This window comes from Mycetomoellerius zeteki, unplaced genomic scaffold (assembly GCF_001594055.1).
Source record: "Mycetomoellerius zeteki isolate Tzet28-1 unplaced genomic scaffold, Tzet1.0 scaffold149, whole genome shotgun sequence".
Classification (NCBI taxonomy): Eukaryota; Metazoa; Arthropoda; class Insecta; order Hymenoptera; family Formicidae; genus Mycetomoellerius; species Mycetomoellerius zeteki.
Window position 1 is genome coordinate 2485713 of NW_017256436.1, and position 23056 is coordinate 2508768.

A 23056-nucleotide genomic window follows, 5' to 3' on the forward strand; every position below is an offset into this window, starting at 1 on the left:
AATCTTAAATAAATAAATTAAGCTCTACAAAGTGAACATTTCATAAAAAGCTGGAGATATCACTTTATTACTTCGGATTATTTCGATTTACATCAAGATTAATACTCGTATTAGCTTACCGGTATGCACGAGATGATGCTTCTGGAGATGCGCGAGTTGTGTGAAGCTTTTGGTACAAACGTTGCATTTGAAGGGTCTTTCGCCAGAATGTGTCCTTAGGTGTACCTTGAGATTTGATAGCTGACCAAAGGTTTTGCAACAGACGTTGCACTCGTAATGCATCTTGCCGTCTTTTTTCTTGAGCGGATAAGGCAGCGATCTGTAACCCCTCGAGCCCTGGGAATTGGGGCTGAGGGAGCCGCTCTGGGAACAACCGTGATCGTCCGGTGATAAACTCGCCGGTGAGTATCTGTTGAGAGATGACGAGGAGTTTGGATGAATGGTAAGACCCGGATGATGGCCGAGATGAAGATTGTGCGTGCCAGTGATTAACGCTTGGTTGCCATCAATTTGCATAGTTGATGAGGTGGGCAATTGATGACCGCCACTACTGGTGGCCTCTAGCCGTCTGCTATCCGTCGTCCTCTCGTAAACGACATTGCCGCTCGGCGTGGGCGAATAGGCGGTGCAGTTGATAGACAACGACGAACCCATGTTGTGATGCAGCGAACTATTCTGGTGACCGTACAGACTACCGTACGGACTGTAGGATGAGGGCGATTGAATCGGCGAAATCGGCGAGATGCTCTGATTACTGCTGGTACTGCTATTGCTACTGCCAGCGGAGTTCGGGTAAACTGGACTGACGGACTCGATCTGACATCCAGCAGTCCCGGAGCTGCCGGAGTAAAGGATCGTTGTTGGGGTAGATACGCCGTTCTGACTTGACGATGGCGAGGGCGATTTGGTCTTCCGCTTGGGCAGACAACCGTTTGCCGTTGTGGATGCCGAATGCGGGCTGGTAGACGTTAGCATCGCGCTAGATGAGAGTACGCTCGTGCTGGAATGTATGCCGCCGCCGGCGTTGCTAGACGAGTGCAAACTTCCCGGATGCGGCAGTAAGCTGCCGTTGTTTCCACCGGTGCTCGAATGCAGCCCTCCTCCCGTGCTGGAGTGCAGATTACCGGTGGGACTCTGCATGCTAGATAACGCACCACCGTTGCCGCTGGTCGAGTTCACGCACGAGTCCGTTTGTAGGGGCAGATTCGAACTAGAGTCCGGACTGCAGGGCAAAATGTTTCCGTAACGATGAGACTTTTTGTAAGAATATGCCATTTCGGTGGGACTGGAGGGCGGCGGCGTTACTGAGTCTACGTGAGTCTGATGATGCAGCTGATGATGTTGATGGTGTTGTTGCGAGCCGCCATTGTGATGATGGTTGTGGCTATTGTTATTGTTGTCTGTGCTGTTACGTAGTAGAATGTTTTCTAGAATAGAACTGCTGGGGTTGGCTATGTAGGCGGATCTGCCAGACATCGGTAGATTACCACCTTTGACTTCCGGTTCATAAAAAGGTTTCATGTTCTTCTCGGATATCTCATCCTCGGTCACGGTCGATAGAACCGTGCTTTTCTGTAGAATGACGGGTGATACCGGCTTTTGGAGTTCCGGAGTGACCGCTCGGCTGGACAACTCCTGCTCCTTATCTTTCGTCGGGCCGTCAGCTATGCCCTTTGTCGCCTGGAAGTTACCGTAAGTCTTGGAAATTTTGATCTTAACTTTCCTATATTCGTTCTTCGCCGCGGTATTGTCCTGCTTCAGAATCTCATCGTTGCACACTGACGATTTGGCATTCTTACTGAAATCCAACACGTAGTTGTTCTCACTATCGGATTCACTGCTTTCTTCAGGTGGTGTCAAAATCTCATCGTGATAGCCATTTGAATGGTAACCCTCGTCTGACCTCACAGAACCATCTGTTGGTGTCATCTGACGCCTCTCGTAGATTGATGGATCTTTCAAAGGCGATATCACGTCGACGGCGGGCGAAATTTCCGTTGGTAGCGTTGATTGTTGTACTTGTTGTCCTGAAAATAATTGATAATGAATATATTGTATAAAAATATCCCTTTAATAGTAAATACTGTAATAAATATTTAAGGAAATATTAAGAAGAGCATCATTGCTCTGTAAAAAGTAACTTAAATTGAAAATTTATACTTTTTGTATAAAAATAAATATTATGCATATGAAACATTTCAAGATTTCCGAGGGTAATATCTATATTTAATAAATCAATTTTATAGTTTAAATGAAATTTTTCTCATTTTATAATTATTTTTAAAAAATATCTATTTACTGAAATAATTTTTTATCCAGATCTCTAAATCATTATCAAACACACTTTTTGTATTACTTTAAAATATAATATAGAAAAATCTGTAATTTTTTCATGATTTTTTCGTTTTGTTGAAAAGTATGTGTGTAATATATATCCTTAAGATATATTTGGACACAATTCATGCAACATAAAAAAATAATAATTTAGATATGTGAGCGAGAAAAATATCGCTTTCTATTATTATTTAAATAAATTTTACTATTATATTCTATTATCGAACGCTCGTACCTATTGTGAACATCGAAACTAAATGTCTTTATTATGAACTTTCTCTTCCATATCCATTTTTATTTTAAATGTGATTAAAAACAAATATAATAAGGAATGAGAAAATAGACAGGAGTACATTTTACGAGTTCACGACAAAGACAAGTTCACAAAATGAGATTTTATTATACGACATTCGATTGCACTGTAAAGATTTTAAGACAGCTTTCGTATGTATCTATTGTTTTACTTACTTGCTTGTCCGTGCCAATTATGCTTACGGATTATGCTAGCACGTACGATTTTACGTATAAGATCTATTGAAGAGATTTATAGTCCAATACATAGTTTTTTGGATTTATTATAATTTTGTTGTAACTTTGCTATATTCTACAGGGTGCTCCAAAATTCGCGACTCCAAATACTAAAACAAGAAAGTTCTGAAAAAATTAAGTAAAAAGTTATCTGTAAATTTTTATTATAAGCAGTATTTTTTTATAAGATCTATGAGGATTAAAATGTGGTCAATTACGTTTGGATGGTTACCTACTCATAAGTCACGCATAGTATTAGTGAGCGCTGATGAGCGTGCACTTCAGTTTACTCACAGGTGAGTAAACATGATTAAATGTAATCTGTAATTACCCACATTTAAATCTTTATATCTTAGAAGCTAATGCTTAATAAAAATTTACAAATAATTTTTTAATTAATTTTTCGAAAACTTTCTTGCTGTAGATTTTAAGTCAAGAATTTTGAGATACTCTATGTATGTCTACAAGGGTTGTTAATCCGCGATATACGTGTTACTAGCATACAAAGACATTCTCAGTAGTAAGTGCGTCTAAAGAAGTGCGCGCTGTGTATGAGAAAAGAAATAAAAAATGACATAGTAAAATAGAAATTGTACCCCACTAAACTTTATTTTTTACATCTGAGTTCTCTGGCTGCGTTCGTTTTGTTCATTTTCATACTAAACTATTTACCTTAAAACGAATGTAAAACAGAACACAGTAAAAGAAGTAAACTTTGTTTAACAGAAGAAGTCTTTTTGCTTTCAATGCAAGAGAAGAAAGTATAAGTAAGATTACGGTCTTTTTTTTTGCTTAATTCTGTAGTAAAGTGACACACCAAAGATTTCGAATCTCCATAATGGTACGCCAGACAAAAAAGTTAATCACCCCTTTACAATGTTTCTGTAACATTACATTGTAACTTGCAAAATCGCTTATACATATAGTTGAAAGGTTCTTTGCTATATAGGTGGACACAGATGGCACATAAAATTCTCTTAATTCGAATTAAATCGTATTAAGCGACGTTAGTTATCGTTTAAATCATAACTTCTATTTTATACAGAAGATTATTCATAAACACAGACAACAAAAAATGTCATGAAATATGCTGATAGAAATATATGAATAATCAAGTGAAATTTAATACAAGCTATAAATGACAGCTTTCCTCATAAAGCTAAACGTTTTAATGTATTACAAGTGTTAGCAGTATATTGAGATTACGATTTGCACATTAAATTTTCATATTATAATTTAATTTCCACGTTATATTAGCTTATGGGGAGTATATATCTACTTACGTATTCTCTGAAGCATCAGCTCACCGGTGAGCGGATAATTGAGCCTTTCCGCGAATTCCCTGCAGTACCAAACCAGCAACTCTTGATGCGGTAATATTGGCTTGATCGTGTAAAAATAAATGTTCATCTGAAACACAGATGCAGCAACAATTGTGAGCTTTTTTTCTTGCGCATAATCTAGACGCGATTTAAAATATACGCTCTCCTTCGCAAGATGCGATCTGCAAAATTACTTTACCTTATACTGGCATGCTATTAGGTTCTGCGATTCGGACGAGTAGGCGGGATTCACGTAACGCATCCAATTCGATTTCTGGACATCATAACCGTCGATGTAATAGAACAGCTCGTTGTTCTTGTATACCTGAGCAATGCGAAAATCATTTTTGTATTTGCGACGATTGAAACGGTTCCATAAGAATATCACGGTTTTTTAATTATGGATACATTTGTTGATTATAGATATGTTCCATCATATTCCAAAACATATAAACATTAAAAAAATATCTGAAAATATTTTAAATTTCTTGTATGTTCTTAAAGTTTTATATTAGTAGCAATTTTAACTAACGCTATAAACATTGATCGCTTACTATTACATCGTTAACCCTTCCGTGTCATAATACGTTTTTTTATCATGTAGTATTTTGTAATAATATTATATAAAAATGAACATATTATAACAAATCTTTTTTTTTTCACTCGAAACGTAAAATATTAAGAAACGTAATAATAACAAGTAAACATATATATTAATCTTATCTTTATTAATAAAAAAAAGTTATAAAGCATATAAAGTAAAAGAAACAATTAAGTTACGCGTCATACTTGTCGAACAGTTTATAATGCAAAATGTTGTCAATGAAAATAATATATTTTCTTGATAACTCTATGATTATAAAGAGTCTCTAAAGTTATATTTTCAACTAAGGTTACAATTCAAATTTTTACAAACATTTTATATTTTTTTATCACAAATATTTTTCTTATGAGAAAATACTGAATTATTACAAGAAACTACTGCAAAGGCACTGATTAACGTTCGCGTTTGTTAACTCTCATCATGATTTGTATCGTATGTTTCGTGAGAAAATTGTGGAGGAACTAAGTAATCGTTGTAACGAATTGATAAATTCGTTACAACGTCGAGGCATCAACGGCTTCTCGCGGATTTTTGCTTTAAGACTCGCCAGATTGGTTAAAATCAGTTTCTGATCTTTGCTGGCTTCATCTTAGACCTTTTTCTGCATTTTCTTTTTTTAAATTTTCATTAGTATTATCGAATCTGTCTACATTGACCATTGCCTCGGCAAACAGTTATTTGCCGCGTAATCTGAATAATATCTTGGTTGAATAAGAGATGTAAAATTGATTTCTTACCCGCCAGAAGTACTTCCGGTTCGCGTCTGCCGGTACCGAATCCTTCGTATACACCTGGCCAACCAGAGGACCGAAACGTGTCCCTTTGGGGATGTAACTGGTGCTCCATACACCCAATACCTGCTAAATGTAATTTCCAATTAATCGAGTCGACTAAAATTGAGAAATGATGCATATTTTAAACTAAACATCAATTAGCCTCTTAACTCTCTTAGCCATTTATACATTCATAGTTAATTATTTAGTCCTTGCCATTTATACATCCAATAAAAAATTCTTTCCAATAAGTTTCGTCATATTTTATACGAGTAACTTGATATAAATTTTTATGTTTTAATAAAAGATATCACAAATTTACAAAAAATAAATTAAGTAGAAAGAATTATAATAAGTAGTTATAAGGAGTTATTTTTACGATGGCGCTAATTCGGAATTATAAATCAATTGTGTAATTCATAATGGATTCGAAATCCAGCAGAAAAATTTGCCATTATCGACAAATTTTTCTCTGTGAATCTTTAAGCTTCATGGAAATCGTAAAAACTACTAAAATGTATAAATGATCGGTGATTGGTAAAAGCGTATTGTTTGCTTCCTCCGATATTCTCATCGCCCGTTTTCATCTATTCCGGCGTTGTGTTAAAATACGTGGCAGAAGATAGAACCTATTTTCATTCTGGCTCACGTTAGAATAGAATCCGCCCTAGTGCATAGAAACGTCCATTCGGCAAAACTAATTTAACTCTTCGGTGCTTTCAGTCCAACGCGCCCTTCCGATGCTTTTGTTTCTCTTTTGACAAACGGAAGCTTAACCGACGTCGATTAGCCCATCGCGCGCTTCTCGTTCTCAATATATTACACTGTTACGATTCGCGAACATTTCGATTTCCACGCCGGACTCGAAATTTCATAAGCGGCGTAGAGAAGCTTCGAGCAAAGGTTTCGCGCCGATTGCATTGAACGTTCTCGATTCTTCCTTTCCTCTGCCGCGCTGAGGAAAGTGTAACGATTCAATTTCGCCTCTAGGTCATGCTTCGTAAGTTAATTAGCCTCGTCTCTCGGTCAAGTTTGATTTCATGGTATCGTTCGGCCAACGCCTTCTCGTGCACTTCATGTTTCTCTCCCCATACCATTTATCTAAAACCTATCTAAAAATCATGTCTTTTTGACATTTCAATCATTAAAATTCACATCATTTGCTGTTTATTATCTCCCTTCATGCGGGAACTTTTGATGAGAAATTAAAAATTAAAAAAAGAAAAAATTACTTTATAAAAATTATATAATATATATATTCTGTTGAATAAAACCAGGCTTTACCTGGAAAAACCTAGAAAATTTAGAATTATCAGAGATTTCTTTTTTATCCTTAGGGAAATTACGATTTTTACGGAATTTTTATCAGTGCTCAGGGAAAGTAGTTTGATACTATATTGAAGTGAACCATCTCTATACTATTCTATGTAGATTTCGCGGCTCCAATTGTAGACAATGAATAGATATAGTCTCATGGGGAATCCCTTTCTTCTAATTTGTAATATATAATTTGTTTTATTGCTTCTAATTTATTCATTCCAATTTATTTCAAAATTGCATTAAAAAATTCTCTAATATATTATCTAGAATTTTCAACAAAAATACTTGGAAAAGATCCAAGAATTCTCAGGAAATTTTTTTACACGATTTCAGTGAACATTCTGAAAACTCGTAATACGTTATGTAAATTGTAATTGGAACTTGTACTGATTATAAACTATAGCAGATAGATGAAAAGAAAACTTTAAATGAGAGATTAAAAGTTAAATTATTATCAAATTTCTAACAGTAGTTTTCTTAGTTTACGATTAATATTTCTCGCGTGTACAGATATCTATTTAAATCCCAAAATTTCTGTAGTTTGATGGCGTTTAATGTTTCGTTTTAGTAGATTGTAATTTTTTTCCGAAATCAATTTTTTCGCGTGATTTTGCCTGAGTTCAGATATAGTCGAAGAATTGATAATCCGATGCGTTTCACGATTAAACACGCAGCTCCTTCTCTCTACTGAGGAGATTTCGAGATGAATTTTTTTGCAAAAGAACATACATCATTGAGAGCCTGAGAGGGTTTGAGGACCAGGTTCCGTGGCAAGGACGACTCGGCACGATTGGTATCGCCCGGTGATGCCGACACATCCGGTACCAAATATACGGCATGTTGCTCGAATTCTTCCTCTCTCAAGGTCGCGTGATCCCACTCGCTAGCCTCCATCCTTTGCTGCAAATAGAAAATTCTTGTTAATTTCATTCGATGTCAGAAGACGCGAAATATTTGCGTGAAAATATTTCTTATTTTTTTAAGAAATTTTTTTCTTATTTTTTATTGTCTTATCTAATCTTATTATTATTTTTTAAATTTTAATAACATAGAATTAGAGTTTGAAATAGGATCGAAGAGAAAATAATTATAATTAACTTTAATAATATATTTTCTATATTTGGAATATCTGCTGTATTTACGATGCATAGAAACGAAGATTAACAAAATTATTTCATGATATTTTTCGCATCACCTTTATCGCACGAAAAAAACAGTTTTGTTAAAATATTTAAAAATTTAGCTAGATACAAATCTAAAAATAATTTTGTTGGAAAATAATTTCTAGGAAGATAGTTCCTAAAATGTAAACATTTTTAACAGCATTGCTTATCATACTTGAGTTTCTTACGTAATTATTTTGATGGTTCAACGAAATTATTTTTAAATCTGCATCTCTAACTAAATTTTTAGATATTTCGGCAAAATTTTTCCGTGCGCAAAATCTCACATTTCATCGTTATGAATTATGGCAGAAGTTGCATTATAGCTTAAGGACTTCTATAATATTCTACAATATTCTAGTAGTTAATTTATATTCCTGCGGTAGCCACGGAAAGTACAATCAAATGACGGATTAAATGTCCTTTTAAGCGGATTATATGTACATTAGAAAGGCTTTGAATTTTTATTTAGTACGTTTTGAGATTATTAATTTTATCGTATATATCGCTGTCACATGTGTGTTACCTTCCGCTTGTTATTCGATCCTACTTACTAACGATCTCTAGGAAGCGAGCTCGTATATTCCACTCTCGTCCGTTCAATAACACTTCGAATGAATAATCGAAGCTTCGCCATTGATGCCTACTATTTTTTACCTGTTATTTTTTTATAGGTTTACGTTTTTTATTTTTATCGCCGAGCAAACACTCGATTAAGCTCAGGCGTCATCATTAAGTCTCGCAAAAGTTAACCGGCGCGATCGTTATCGAAGGAATAATTAAAAGTTCTGGCGGTGCGCAGTTCTATTCCTTGCTCCATATATTCGCGCAACTCTGGGAAATGATAAATTTGCAATACACTTGAATCGAAACATGAACTATTTGGAACCGATTGAATCGATACAAAAGTAACAAACGAATAAAGACAATTAATGATCAGTAATCTAGAATAGTTCCTCGATCATATTTTCCACATGCTTTCGGTTCGTAGATCTTATTTTAGACAATATTCGAAGTAACGTTATAATCAATGATCGTATAAATTTGAAATAATACCATTCGTTCACGTGTAGCTAGAGATGATTGAAACATCAAATTAAAATAACAAAGAATTTTTTCCATGAAAAAATATCAAATAATTGCCAGCACGGAAAATGTCATTGAACGAATCGCGATTCGCAATCCAGTTTTCTCGACAGTGCGGGCTCTTCAATTTGCGGTGGTGCAACACTTTAACACCGCGAAAGTGAAACCCGTCCACGCATTGATCGACTGCAGGGGTGGGAGAGAGGGAGGAAGGAAGGAAGGAGAAGCAGGGGGCGGTGGGGCGGACGGGGGCATAAACTCCGAAGTCCTCCCCGTCCGTTACCACCCGCTGAGGGTTTTCGCTACCCGGTGGATTTCGATTTCCATGAAAATCGCGCATCGCCGGTATCGCAAACCGCTCGCTCGCGTATGCTTTCGACGCGATTTTCCGACCAAAAGGGTTTTATCATGTTCCCGAATTTTCTGGAAAACGATTTCTTACAAAATAGACATCGCATTTTTGAGATTAATTCTTTTGCTGAAATGTAATAAATGTAAATTTACATGCCGGATAGCTTTGCGATTTTTAAGTAGCGGTTAACAATCAATATTCTACAGATAATTTCTCCTTTACAGATACTTAGAAGCTTGGCTTTTCAATTCTTTCTCGATAACAAACAATTGGTTATTTTCATCCTCTTGTAAGCTCCTTCAAAAATTGATTTTTATATTCGAAATTCTAAGCTTTTTTTATTTTTTCCTATTTTTCCTTCACGAAAAATGTCGAAAGGGCGAATATCGTATAATGGGGTTTCTGCTTGACGCAGATATATTTCCCTCTGTTATTCCATATGCTGTGTGATATTTATTTTTCATCAACTTTCAATTATTTATATATCTATTTTATTCTTCTTTGAACAAAAAAATTAATTTTTTATGTCATCCGAATTAATTGACCATTTTTCGATATAATGAAATTACTTCTTTTAATTGATATTTATCGATGCCGATATTTTATTTTCTCTTTCTAGAATTTCATCTTGCAATGAAATTTCCAAACGAAAAATTTGGAAACTGCCACTGCAATTGTTCAAATAACACGCAATGCACCGCATTTTACATGGAAGAACGCTGCAGACGCAACATTGCAAAAATTGCAGCCGCGATTGTACAGGATCGATCTCCAGCAAAAGGATATATATGGTGTTTTGGTCGGTCGCTATGCGTTGCGTTATAAATTTTTCCAATTTCTTTATATCTGATAATTCTGATAATTGTTAATCTATTTTTAATGAAAATAATATATATATATATTTCCATTTTCTATAATCCCTTCATAATATATTCCATTGGTTCTATTCGAAATTTGAAATGTCTATTGGTCTTTACACTGGTCTTCCGAAGTAAAACTCGTTAAAACAATCATACGCACATAAGAAGAAGATCTACATATATATCAGAGAATTTATTTTCTCATCATTGCCAAATTTGGAATAGCGAAAGGCTATACACAGAGCTCCATTTTTCTCACCACCGTTAGTTCCGAGGCAGCGATGTCGGCCGCGTACATCCCTGTTTTTTCACTTTAGGTTCCAGAATAGCAAAGGATTACTCGCGAAAATTTGTTTTGTTATTTACGATTCTTACAGTGGCATTCTATAATTTGACAAGTGTATTCTCTCGTACTTTGCGATACGTGTTAATTGTGCGATGTCAATCGGTCGGAAGCCGGATTTATGATACTCACAGCTTTTGGTGCATCGGATGCCGCCAAACACGACGACAGTGTTGTTCCTCGAGGTGGCGTAGGTAGGTTCACCACTTTGGATCACCCGGAGAACACCCTCTTCTGTCACGATCCCTTTGCCGTTGCGCGACCGTGCGTGCGCGGTACGAAGGGTTCTAAAATCGTCGCGGACCGGCGATCACCCTTTATGTGATCCTGTGGTTCCTCAGAGAGACCGGCATCGCGCCGACCCCGGTTGCACTTAGGGCCCGATCCTCCTGGCCTCGCGTTAGCGGGCGACGCAGGGCGCCGTTTACCCTCAACATTTATCTAATCTAACTGTGATCACGTCGAGGGTTGCACGGAGGACGAGGGCGAGAAATTACGTCGGTAAGGCCGATCGCTGCCCCGGCTCTCGCTACCTAGGCGGTCCCTACGCGGCCACCTACGCGTCGACGACGCTTATCGATTATCAGGACATCGAAAAAAGGGAATTGCAATCGATTCCTACTGATCGGACGACATTTCCTTGCTCGAATCGCCGTCACTTTCGTTGTTTGTCAACAATGCCAATTCTCACCGCCACCACCGAACGAATCGACGATCGGAATCTCCTTCGAGGAGATGTCTTTTCTCACTTCTCTTTTTTTACTTCTTTCACCTTCCTCGGGAGCAAATCGAGAGGAAATCGATTCTAGCTTAAGGCCCGACACACGCGCATCAACACTGGCGATTATTCACTACCGATCGGGATATCTTTTTCGCGTCATCCTTTTCGAAGCGTCATCCGACGAACGCGCACTGTCACCGGCTTTTCCGTGCGAACACACTCTTCGGCACCGATCTTTCGTTGTCGCTGGTGAACGCGACGCGCGGATTTTTTTTTTCTTTTCAAAATTTCGAAACGCTTTCGGAGAACCCACTCGCGAGTACCGGGAGGTTCGCGGCAGTTCTCTCTTTCGTGAAGGGGTTGTGCCTCCGCCTTCGTGTGGTTCTCTCCTCGGCGGGATGGCACACGCAAGAGAAGCACGGTGTGTGTGGAACTCGGGTAGACCTGACCTAGCCCAACGCGACTTGGCTTGGCTCTCCTCTCGTCTTCCTCCCCCTATGTCGGTATTGGTCGGCGGATATACGTCGGTCTCCCTTCCGCTTCCGTCAGTCCCTTTCTCTCTCCCTCTTTTTCCATCTCTCCCTCTCCCGCGCCGTCGTTCTCTTTCTCTCTTTCTGACGCACGCGGACGCGGTGGTGCGCCCGCAAAGCTGCCAGACCAGAGCAGAGGTGGTGCATTTCTCTGCGCTGCGCTTTCGATCGACCCGTTGCCGGAGGTTCCCTCTCTCTCTCTTTCTCTCTGTTTCCCATTTCTCTCTCCCGCTCCCTGCCTCGGTCCTCGCCACCCCGAATCCTCCCGTTCTTCCCTCTGTGCGTCTCGCTTCACCGTACGCCACTTTCCAACCCCGTCTATCACCCCGATCCACACCCCGCTCATTGCTCTTCGTTCCTCCCTACCACCATTCTCCTCCTCCCCGTCCTCTTCTCTTTTTCTTTCGTGCATTTCCCTCTTGCATCTTCGTCTTGCCATTTATCGTTACACCCTCCTCGCGTGTCCGCTCTTTCTCTCTTCAGTCTCCCGTTACCCCTTTCAACCCACCGCCCGTTTCGACGCGCGTGCAACCAACCCCCTTGGCGCACTACCCCTATTCCATGCGTCGCTTTCTCCCTTTCTCTCGTCATCATCACGGTGCTTGTTTGTTCATTCTTCGTCATTGTCGATGACAGTAGAAGACAGTGCCGATCAGTTCTGAACTTTAATTCTTTAGGTTATTTTTTGCGATACGTTTATTTTATACGATACAAGAAGAAGCGAGAGTTTGGTTAATTTGAGCGAAAGCTCGGTTAACAGTTGGATGAAAAATGTTTTTCAAAATTTTAGCAACGTTCAAAAATATCAGCACGCCAATATAAAACATCAATATTATTTTAAATATTGTACTAATATGAAAAATATTCTAATCATTTTTAGGTTGAAAAAAGTCAAAAGTAAAAGATGATTAATGTATTATTGATTTTTATTGATAACTAGATATTATGTTTCATTATAAATGCGGCGCATCGCATCTTTACTGTCAGTTATTAAGTATTCTTCAGTTTTTATATAAACAATGAGACTTTTGTATAGTCTTAATCCAGGTATTATGATCGCTTCTTAAAAAAATCTCTCTCGTCATAATTTAATTTCATCTTGGCATTTTCATGTTTTTCTTCGGTGCATCCTTCTTGCTATTTCTCCTTGTCTATCGCCCTCTCGTAACCCCTTTACGAGAACGTACGTTTAACCCCTCCGACTACTTCAGACCACCCCTCCAACCATCTATTCTCATTCACGACTTGGTGCATGAAGCGACTACGTACGATGCGCACGAATACAAATCAGTAGACAATTTATTATTATCTTTAAATGGTCCAACAGTCAATGACAGGGAAAATATGGAAATACTAATCCTTAGATATACACGATTGGATCATTCGTGTTCTGCATATTTCTTTTCTTCGAAAAATTAGGAGCATTAAGTAATTAGATTTATAATATTTATATACATTTTTTTTTAAATATACAACCTTATAAATATTTTCTAAAAATATAAAAGTACACTGAAAGAAATGTTTTGGTATGTACAATCAAAATTTTGTTGATATATGATTAACAAGAACTTTTTTAGTTTTTCATTTAAAAATTATATTGTCGTAAGCAAAATTGGATTATTCTAATCAAATGTTGGTTAGGACAAAGTTTTCATTATTCTAACCAAATTTTTTTTGTCGTCCTAATCAAAATTTTTAGAATAATCAAATTTTAGCTATTCAAATTTTGATTGGAGTAACTAAATTTTAGTCAGAACAACACAATTTTTAATTGAAAAAGTAAGAAAGTTTTTGTTAATCACATATCAATAAAATGAATGGTTATACCTACTAAACATTTCTCTCAGTGTATATGTAAGAATCATTTAATAATTTTTGTATATTTGTTAAAGTAATGAAAGTTAACCCGAGAAAAAAATGATAGCGTGTATAGTAAAGAACCGGAAAATGTCATGTACTAAGAGTTAATGTATACTAAGAGTTATAAAGCGATGAAATACTTTATGAATTAAACGCGCAATTTATTTAATTGATCAATGCTCGATAGAGCAATCGCAATTTTTGTATAAACAAAATCGGTCGTTTCGGGTACGGCGGAGCATTGCGATTTATTATCGAATTATGCGAAGACAGCAACGGTCCATATAATGCCCACGCGTCTCCGGCATACAAATCCTCGGTCGGTTTTTTGCGCGTTGACTTCGCGATCACCGGGTACGTGGAATCCGACTGGCCCAGACCCTGGCCCAGAGTCACGGCCATTTGAGATCGGTAACCCCGTTCACTTCGACTATGCGAGAGAGCGTGCGCAACTCGAGTCTTTTCGAGCAAGATTAGTTGATGGAACCGTGGAACATATCGCGAAATGAGAAGGTCATCGAACTCTTGAAACTCTCGGACCCTAATCCGAAAGACCGGTCTCGATCGCGCAAGGTTACGTGAGCAATCACCGTGGGCTCACTGGTACTTCCACAAATTCAATCATCGATTTGAAGAAAAAACAAAGTCGATCACTATGAAATTTTGGAAAATAGAAAAATATCGTTTTCTAGATTTAAATGTCGTAAAAATCGCAAATAATAAATCTTAATGTGATATTACAATCTTTTATATTAACATATTTTTGAAGAATTTCAGTTTTTAGACTTACCATAAAATTTGGCTACAAGATTTTGGACAATGCAATATATATATATATATATTTGTAATACAAAAATGTATAAATTTAATATTATTTAGCGATTATTCCATACTTATGATTTATTATATTTATTATTTATGCGGAAAAAGAATAGGGGTTTTCAACGAAGAACAGAAGCAGCAGAATACATATTTACCATAGGACGATTTAGCACCGCTATAATTCATTGGTGCTGCACCCGATATTAATAGAATATTGGGTTACACATGATTTATTCGTAATTTTATCGGAATCGAGCGAGCTGTAGAATTTCATTTGCCAGCAAGATTTTTTCCCAACTTTTCTCTTGCTTTGACCATACGTTCTACCCGAAACTCCCATTATAAAATTTACGTTTGACCGATCGTTAAATCGCGGCTGATCATTAAAAAGAAATTGAAAAGAAATTCATTCTCAGCTAAATTTGCAATACTTTTTCTCTGCGTAGAAAAAGTATTGCAAATTTAGATAAATAAATAAAATAAAGTAAATACAAAGACCTACGGGTACGTGCCAATAAAATATGTCGTTCACACATACACCGTGGCAAATCCGGTCTACGTGTGAACGATGTTCTCGTATTACGCTACGATTATATGGCCGGCGAAGCCGTTGACCTCCTCCTCCTCCTCCACCTTCGCCAGTGTGACGAAATTTCGGCGTGGGCATACGTGATACGACAGCTCATGCCAAATTTCACTTTTCGACGGAAGAACACGTGCGATTCGCTTCGTTGCGATTTCCACGATGGCGAGCCAGTCGACGGCGGTCCCGCCTAGCGAAAGAAGTTTCCGCGTGAATCGCCGACGACTACTAACCCAGATACGTTCCTCGGGGTCGTCGATCTTTTCCCTCCTCGGCAGGAGAACGACTGTGTACCAGATATATTAATTTCCTACGGCACGACCGCTTCTTGCACACGAATCGCAGTCGAACGTCAGCGTTTGCAAACTTTCAGAATAGTTCGTTTTCTGTAGGTCAATACTCTCGGATGCAGAATCCGAGCATTTAACGCGGACATTGGCATCACAGTGATACTATAACCGAATCAAAAATGTTTTTGTTATGATCTGATTATTATTATGATTCTAACTTTAATGCTTCATCATTAAAAGTAATTCTAAAATAAATTTGTTTAGATAAAATTAACTGACAAATTAGTATTTGACATATTTGCTTTTCAAGTGAATTAGAATTTATGTGAAGATGAAATAAAATTTACTTACTTAGATTTTGTATTCAAGTTTTTAATAATCTCTAAATTATGAATTATAGAAATTTTTTCCGGAACCGCATATTTATTCACGAATTTATACTTAAAATTTTAAATTAAAATTTGCTTAAAAAGGTTTTCGCAACGTTACTCAGTTAAAAATGTTTCTTAAAGATACAAAAAAATGTAATTTATTTTTCTTCCTCTCAAGACTTCTGATTGATTTTAATATGTTATGAAATGAAAATATTTCATTCAGTTACTGGTATATCATAAAGATAATTTTTAATCATTTTTCTCCGTTCCATTTCATTCATATATATGTGATAAATCTCGTCGTATTGTTTCATAGAAAAATATCAATTTTCGATTAAGAGAGAAATTGGGATGCCACCGACGCGACGCCGCGTGAAAAAAGGCGGAAAATCGGCAGCGGCAGCATGTCGCTCGTCACTTGTAGGTTTCTAATCAGACGCGTAATAGCGGCCACCACGGATAGAAAACCGAATGTGAACCGGAAACGTCGTTTCCATGGAACCCATTCGGATCGAAGCAAGGTGTTTCGCTTCCCCCGCGCACTCGCTGCCGCTCCGCGCACTCGTAACTGTTACTTTAGGAGTATATAACGGACCGTCCGGCGTACGTATATATGCGTGTTTATCAAGTAGATTGCGTGTGCGTAAAGATTACGGCGAATAACGGGGAGAAATTTGTTTGCTGCGCGAGATGTCTTCAGAATCCAACTATATAAAATCATATCATCGAACTTCAGATTTGATGAAATGCACATACAGCTATGTTTGTTTTTACGTAACTAAGGAAATCATAATTATACAAAAATAAATATATGTATTAATGTGACAAGATATTTAATTTATTTTTTGTGTATATTTAGTTCTGTGTATTATTTCGTATTATTCAGATTATTTTAGTTTGGATAGTCCTGTTGTATTTTTAACGAAATGCAATAGTTCTCAATATTTTGATTTTCACAAAAAAGAAAATTACATATTATTTTGGAAAATATAAATACACATGATATTATTATATGAATTTTCTGAGAAAATCTTTTGTAATAGATTTCAATATTTTGATTTTTCGCCAAAGAGGAAACATTATTTTGAAAAATATGAATATTATATTATTATTGTTATAAAAATTTTCTGAAAAAATGTTTTATAAATGTATTTTATGAAAAATCCATATAGCAATCTTAGATAACAAAAGAATCTCATTAAACACAAAGGGCTACGTCTTTTTATATTTCTTTCGGATCATTAATATCTTGAATTAAATAGCGTAATGCGTTTTTAGATGCATGATTTGCTTTCCAATATTACTGTTCCACCGCAAATGAATCAGCTCGGATTCTCGTGTGCATTCACGTAAGTGCTTGTTCAAGTTGAAGGGCAGAATAATTGAAACGCCACGGTGCGGCGAATCGCACGCGAAAAACGGTAAATTGTTCCGCGGCAGGCTGGCGAGGATTCACTTTAATACAAAAGTAACGCGGAGTAACAGCACTTTCTACAAAAAGCTTAAACGCAACATGTCCCGGTTCAAAGCCTTATGGGTCATCGACCTCTCGCACAGTCGGCGAAGCATCGACCTTCTTACAGACGTCCAGACCTTTCTTAACCGCGGAGGACACGAAACGAATATTTGATGCGCTTGTTTAACCAGTTGTCTGACCTTCCGGGGAAATATAGTCTCTGATTTTTCTTTTCATTATCGGCCATTGTAGAATTAGCAGACGCTAATTGAAACGTTAGTCGAAACAGGTGATACGAGTAATTTTTCCTATTTTACGAAACAGAAGAAAAGTTTATGAAAATCTGCACAAAATCAAAATCTAGTTAACTTCTAGTTGCGATAATTTGCAAATATCAAACTCTTACCTTTGCTAATAGCTTTAATCTTTAAAATTATATGGATTTCTATCTTTACTATTCCTCTAATGTTTAAATACTCGATATTTAAATATTGATACATGAGAATCTTCTGTAAATAAAATATTAGGTATTACCGCGAGGTTGATTTAATACCAAATCTAGCTTCTGTCCGCTTAGGCACATCATGTATTCTCGCCTATCGATAACGGTGCATCAAGCAGGAAACTCACTGAAATATTTAACATCCTGAACATCAAGAAACTACCGGTTCCCTGTTATTGTTTCCTGTCACTTAAAAAGTTTCAAACAGTGCACGTCCAAACGTGGACTGTTCGCGACAGTTACAATCCCGGATTTAAAGAATCGTCTCAAAAATAATTTGCGGAAAAACTTATTGTCTTCGCGGATCTCGATGTCCATAAATATTTTTTGCATTATAAAATATTATTAAGAAAAATATTCTTGCCTCAAGAATAACATGTTACATATTTACTTAGCTGAATTTTAATTAATACACTTTTAGATCACCTATAACTCGAAAACTATATTTTAGTATTTTTCAATATTTTAATAAGAAAAATATTTAGTTTAAACTAGAAAACGAAAAATACGTCGTATGATCTAAATTTACGAAAAACGAAATAAAAGTTGTTATTTCACAGACTTCGCGTACAAAGAACCGTAGAAACATATTAAATGCTCTAACAAATGCTCAAAGTGGCGCGTTTTTACAAACTGCTCTATATTTTCTCCATTTTGGGATGACGGGCGAAAAATCCGCATCTTCGATTTCGGCGAGTTCCCATTCACGGCGCGTAACATTGAAAATCTTGTTTTCCAATCGGCCGAGCGCGGCTTTAAAGGCCGTCGTACCCGGCTGGTAGCAAAATGTAAACCGGAAAAGCAACGAGCAAGTGAATTAGCAAAGTGAGTTCGCGATTGCCACTACCTCCTTGTCCCCCTCGCTCGACCAACCTCACTCTCCCCGCACCCCACCCCGCATCTGAGTGAGCTTCGTCCTTCTTTCTCCTCGTTCGCCACGGCACCTTCTCCATTCTCTCTTCGCCACGGATCTGAAAGAAGGTCTCTGCCGGTCGTTGTCCCACTTGGAGGTCTACTTGGACTTGGACTTGGACCACACCATAGGCATGGTGCACTGAGTAACGAGGTTCCGATACCCCCATAGGGGACCCCCTTTCGCTCCTGCATAGCGTATACGGGGTGTCCCGGAACTATCGTCGGACTTTTGTCTATATAGACTCTGATGCATTTTCTTAATAAAAGTGTCGAGATGTTTAGGCCTCATCGGACACGAGAAATATTAACGGAATCTTATACATCATCGAATCAGAATTTTGCTGTAACGAAAATTTAGTTTAAAATATTATTAAAAAATATGTTGTTATAAATTAAAAAGACATGTTTAAAAAGACACAGAGATGTTTATAGATTTAATTTCCGGTTAATTCAAGTGAAGTGATGTTGGGATCGTAAGATTTTAGAACATCCTGTACGTGTATTGCCGCAGAAGCGATGGAAGAGACAGTATCGCGTGTTGGTGAACGAACTCGAACGTGTGTAGATTTGCGTAATTTCCGCTATATCGAGCAATGTTTTCTCTCGATACCTTTATTGCTTTGCAATGATTTTTCCTAATACCTTTTCAATATTGTATTACGTATAGATGAAAAACAATTCTAATCGCCCGCTGCTACGTCTACAATATTATAAAATTAATAATTTATAATCAATATGATGGCAAAATAATTAATTGCTAGTCTAATTTCTTCAATTTAGTTACTTTATCCTAAATTTAATATCTTTAAATTCTTTACCATTATCTAATATCATTTATCTTAAAATTCAATAATGTAATATAATGAAGTAAATCTTCATATTGAGTAAAATTTTATAATACAATGAGTAAAAATGAAAAATTTATTATTCATTTCAACCTTCTATAGAATTATTATTTAATCTCGTATAATAATAATATTAATTCATAATAGATTCTTTATAACCTTTATAACCTAAATAGATCTCCAAGGAACATCCTAAAAACGTCCAGAAGACGTCCATATACCTTTAGAACATTCCTAGGACGTCCCTCGGACAAAGTATGCTGTGTAGGAAGAATCGCAAGTTCTTTTAATTGTTCGTTTTATGGTAAATGTTGCGATTTGCAGGTCAGCTCTTCATATCCTTGAACGTGACGTGAGACGCGTTCAAATGCGAAAAACAGAATGTATCGTCATAGAGAACGCGCATCAGCCGAAGTGAATTGGGCGCACGAACGGTACCGCTGTATTTACTCGCAACGGCGCGACAGATATGATCGCATGGGGTGCGCATATGTGCGCGTGTGCGTGACGTGAAAAGATTTTCCAACACACGGGTCTCCGCGATTTGCCTCTGCATATTACTACGTTCCGGCATCGAAACAGAACCGACGGACGAAGCGCGTCATTCGCCTAACTGTACATACCTTCGCCTTGTGTATATACCGAAAGTACCGTACACAGGTATATACAACGCCGCGGCTGTACGGTCGTAAAATGCGTGAATACGTGAGGACGGCGTACACGTGGGTCCACACTATGCACGCGTCGCGAGTCTATGCGTGTACAGGTGCGTAAAAGCACCGTTGTACGGCGAAGAGGAGAAGGCGGAGGAGGAAATGTGCAAGAAAGAGAAGCGGGAGATGCACGGCCAAAAGTAAAACCGAATTCGTTTTCGGTAAGGCTCGAGGCGACTGACTCTCCGCTTATCTCCGACTTCTTATCACGAGTCTCTTCCGGATCTTCCTTGTCTGTGTGTGCGTTTTCTCTTTATGCATATTATATAAGAGAACGTGTATGTGTGTGTGCACGAACGATGCCCTTTTGTGCATTTTTACTCCAAACGACGAGTGCCTCTTTCTACTTATAGAGGTGGCGCAAAAATCCTGCATTTTATCTTTTATTATTACCTTAATCTTTTTTTAATCTTTTATTCTTCAAATATGTATTTCACGAAAATCTTCAATGCTGTAAATCTTTTTTTCTTAAAGACTGAAGTACAATTTGTACTATTTATGAATTAATGAAACTTTAGCGAAAAAGTACAATTCGAACAGCGTTAAATGTAATCACGAATTTTTTATTTTTTACCTTTTTTCGGAAACAGAACATTTCGTTTACACACGTATATGAAAAATAGATTGGAACTGTATTAAAAAATATACTTATAATTCAAAAACTTATCAGTTAATTATTATAATTCTAATTTTAGTATAATTCTTTTCCGATTTAATTCAAGCACTTTAATTCTGCTGTTGGAAACAATTTTCAAACTCTCTTTTCTTGATACTCCTCAATATCTCAGCAATTTTCTTTGAATCTTGACGATGTCAGCAAATCTTCTCTTTCTGCTGCATTTTTATCTTAAAGAACAGGAAGAAGCCACATGAAGTCAGATTGGAAAAATAGATGGAAGACCAAAGATACGTTATCTGTCAAAATTCTTGAATAGAGAACAGTGCTGGTACAACCTTGTTCTTTCCCTCTTCCTCTTTTTCTCTCTCTTCCTTTCTGTCTCTTTCTCTTTCTCTGTATGTGTATGTGTATGTGTTTGAAGTTTTTAATAAAAAATAATATAATTATAATATATCCTATTTCTCCTATTTTGCCGACCTGATTCCATGCGATTTCTTCTTATTTTTAACATAAAAATGCAGCTGAAAAGAAAAAGATTTACTGACTAATATCGAAATTCAAACAAAATTGAAAGGAGCAATGAGATGTATTGAAAAGAAGTTTAAAAATTGCTTCCAGCAAAAATGCAGAACTAATATATTAAATCGAAAGATAATCTTTTTGAACAGAATTGCAATAATTAAATCATAAGTTTTATTTAAATAATTTGAGCATTGAGACGTGTACTATTTAAATGTCTTATCAAATGATTCATTTAAATGTCTTTTAATATTATTTCGAGATCTTCTAGATCTTATATTATTTTGCAATGATAGTAAGAATGTATTTAATAACGAATATGTGATATTTTATATATTTTTGATACTTACTAGATTTTTATATTTATTTGATATCTTATTTTATCAAATAATCTTTACAATAAAAAATATAAATTCTTATAGAAATGTTATTTAAGATGCAAAATTAAATTGTGTGCCTACTTATCGATTAAATTCTTTTTCAGATTAATACAATTTGACATATATTTTATACACTTGTGAGTACATGTACAATATGCATACATTCATGTTTAATGATTAAAAGAGTTCAAAAGATGAATCGTTTCGTGAATATAGGAGAAGCTGTTAGCCTTGATTTGTAAAGCTGGATTTTCTTAACGTTGAATTACTTGCATTTCTCGAATGCATTAGGGAAATAGAAAACATCGTTTAGTTCAAAGGACGACTTGTCTGTAATTTACATCTGTGTCGCTCTGCGCACTTCGAGCGTACACTTCGCTTTCGCAAAGGTCCTTATTGTATTCAATGGCAACAGCAAAAGGAGAGTATCGTTTGATCAGTGAATGATAGGAACGAGACAAAATGTAGTTCATTAATCGTGACGCGATGTTTTCTTCGATATGATGAAATAGTTATTCTTTCACGTTAATGAATATCGTACAGCATAGGAAATACAATCTAAGCAATTTAAAAATTATTTTAAGGTTATGTTTTATAAGTATATAAGTATTATAATAGAATCCAGAGGTTCATTAAATTTTATAAGAAATATTGCAAGTCTTTTACATTTTGAATCTTTTTCATAATTTTATTTATTTTAACAAAAAGTAATATTTTTAATCGTTTGTTGAAGTAATTTGTTTACACGTATATATTGCTCATTTGCTTCAATGATAAGATCTGGTCCCACCAATGTAAGGAACTTTAATCTTAATTCAATTTATTTTTTATCTTTTTCTAATTCTAAAAATTAGAAAAGAAGATAAACAGTAAGTTAAACAAAGTTTCCCAGAAAATAAGTTTCAATATTTACATTAAAAAAATATAATTGTAATATTTTAATTTTAAAATACAATTTTGATGTAATAATCACGTAAAGAATAAAGTATATTCTTTCAAAATATATTTTTGCTTTTTTCTGTATGTTTTCATTTTTTTCTGCAAGCAATTCGATAATAATTTGTAAGTTACGTAATTTGTTTGTTATGCAAATGAGCAAATGTTTGTGAATGGCTTATGTTTCTCCACTTTTTTCTCAATTAATCAAAAGCGGTCTCATTGTTTGAAAGAGATCCAAAATCATGTTGCCTCAGGACATAACAAATTGCCAATCCAATTCGGTTGCTGTATGCTTCTCTTTAA

General features: G+C 36.3%; 1 protein-coding gene across 2 annotated transcripts in view; it reads right to left on the bottom strand.

Moving 5' to 3' along the window:
- Window positions 1–23056, bottom strand: part of Blimp-1 (PR domain zinc finger protein 1) — a 38819-nt gene that overhangs the window by 1212 nt on the left and 14551 nt on the right. Inside the window, exons 1-6 of one of the 2 annotated variants that reach the window (XM_018444401.1) lie at window positions 10818–10977; window positions 7611–7781; window positions 5526–5645; window positions 4384–4509; window positions 4146–4272; window positions 120–2027 (exon numbers count right to left, since the gene is read on the bottom strand). In XM_018444401.1, coding sequence (XP_018299903.1) covers window positions 120–2027; window positions 4146–4272; window positions 4384–4509; window positions 5526–5645; window positions 7611–7775 — 2446 coding nt within the window. In that variant the 5' untranslated portion in view covers window positions 7776–7781; window positions 10818–10977. Of the gene's footprint in view, window positions 1–119; window positions 2028–4145; window positions 4273–4383; window positions 4510–5525; window positions 5646–7610; window positions 7782–10817; window positions 10978–23056 lie in introns of those variants that run through there. The other variant, XM_018444400.1, reaches the window with a different exon arrangement.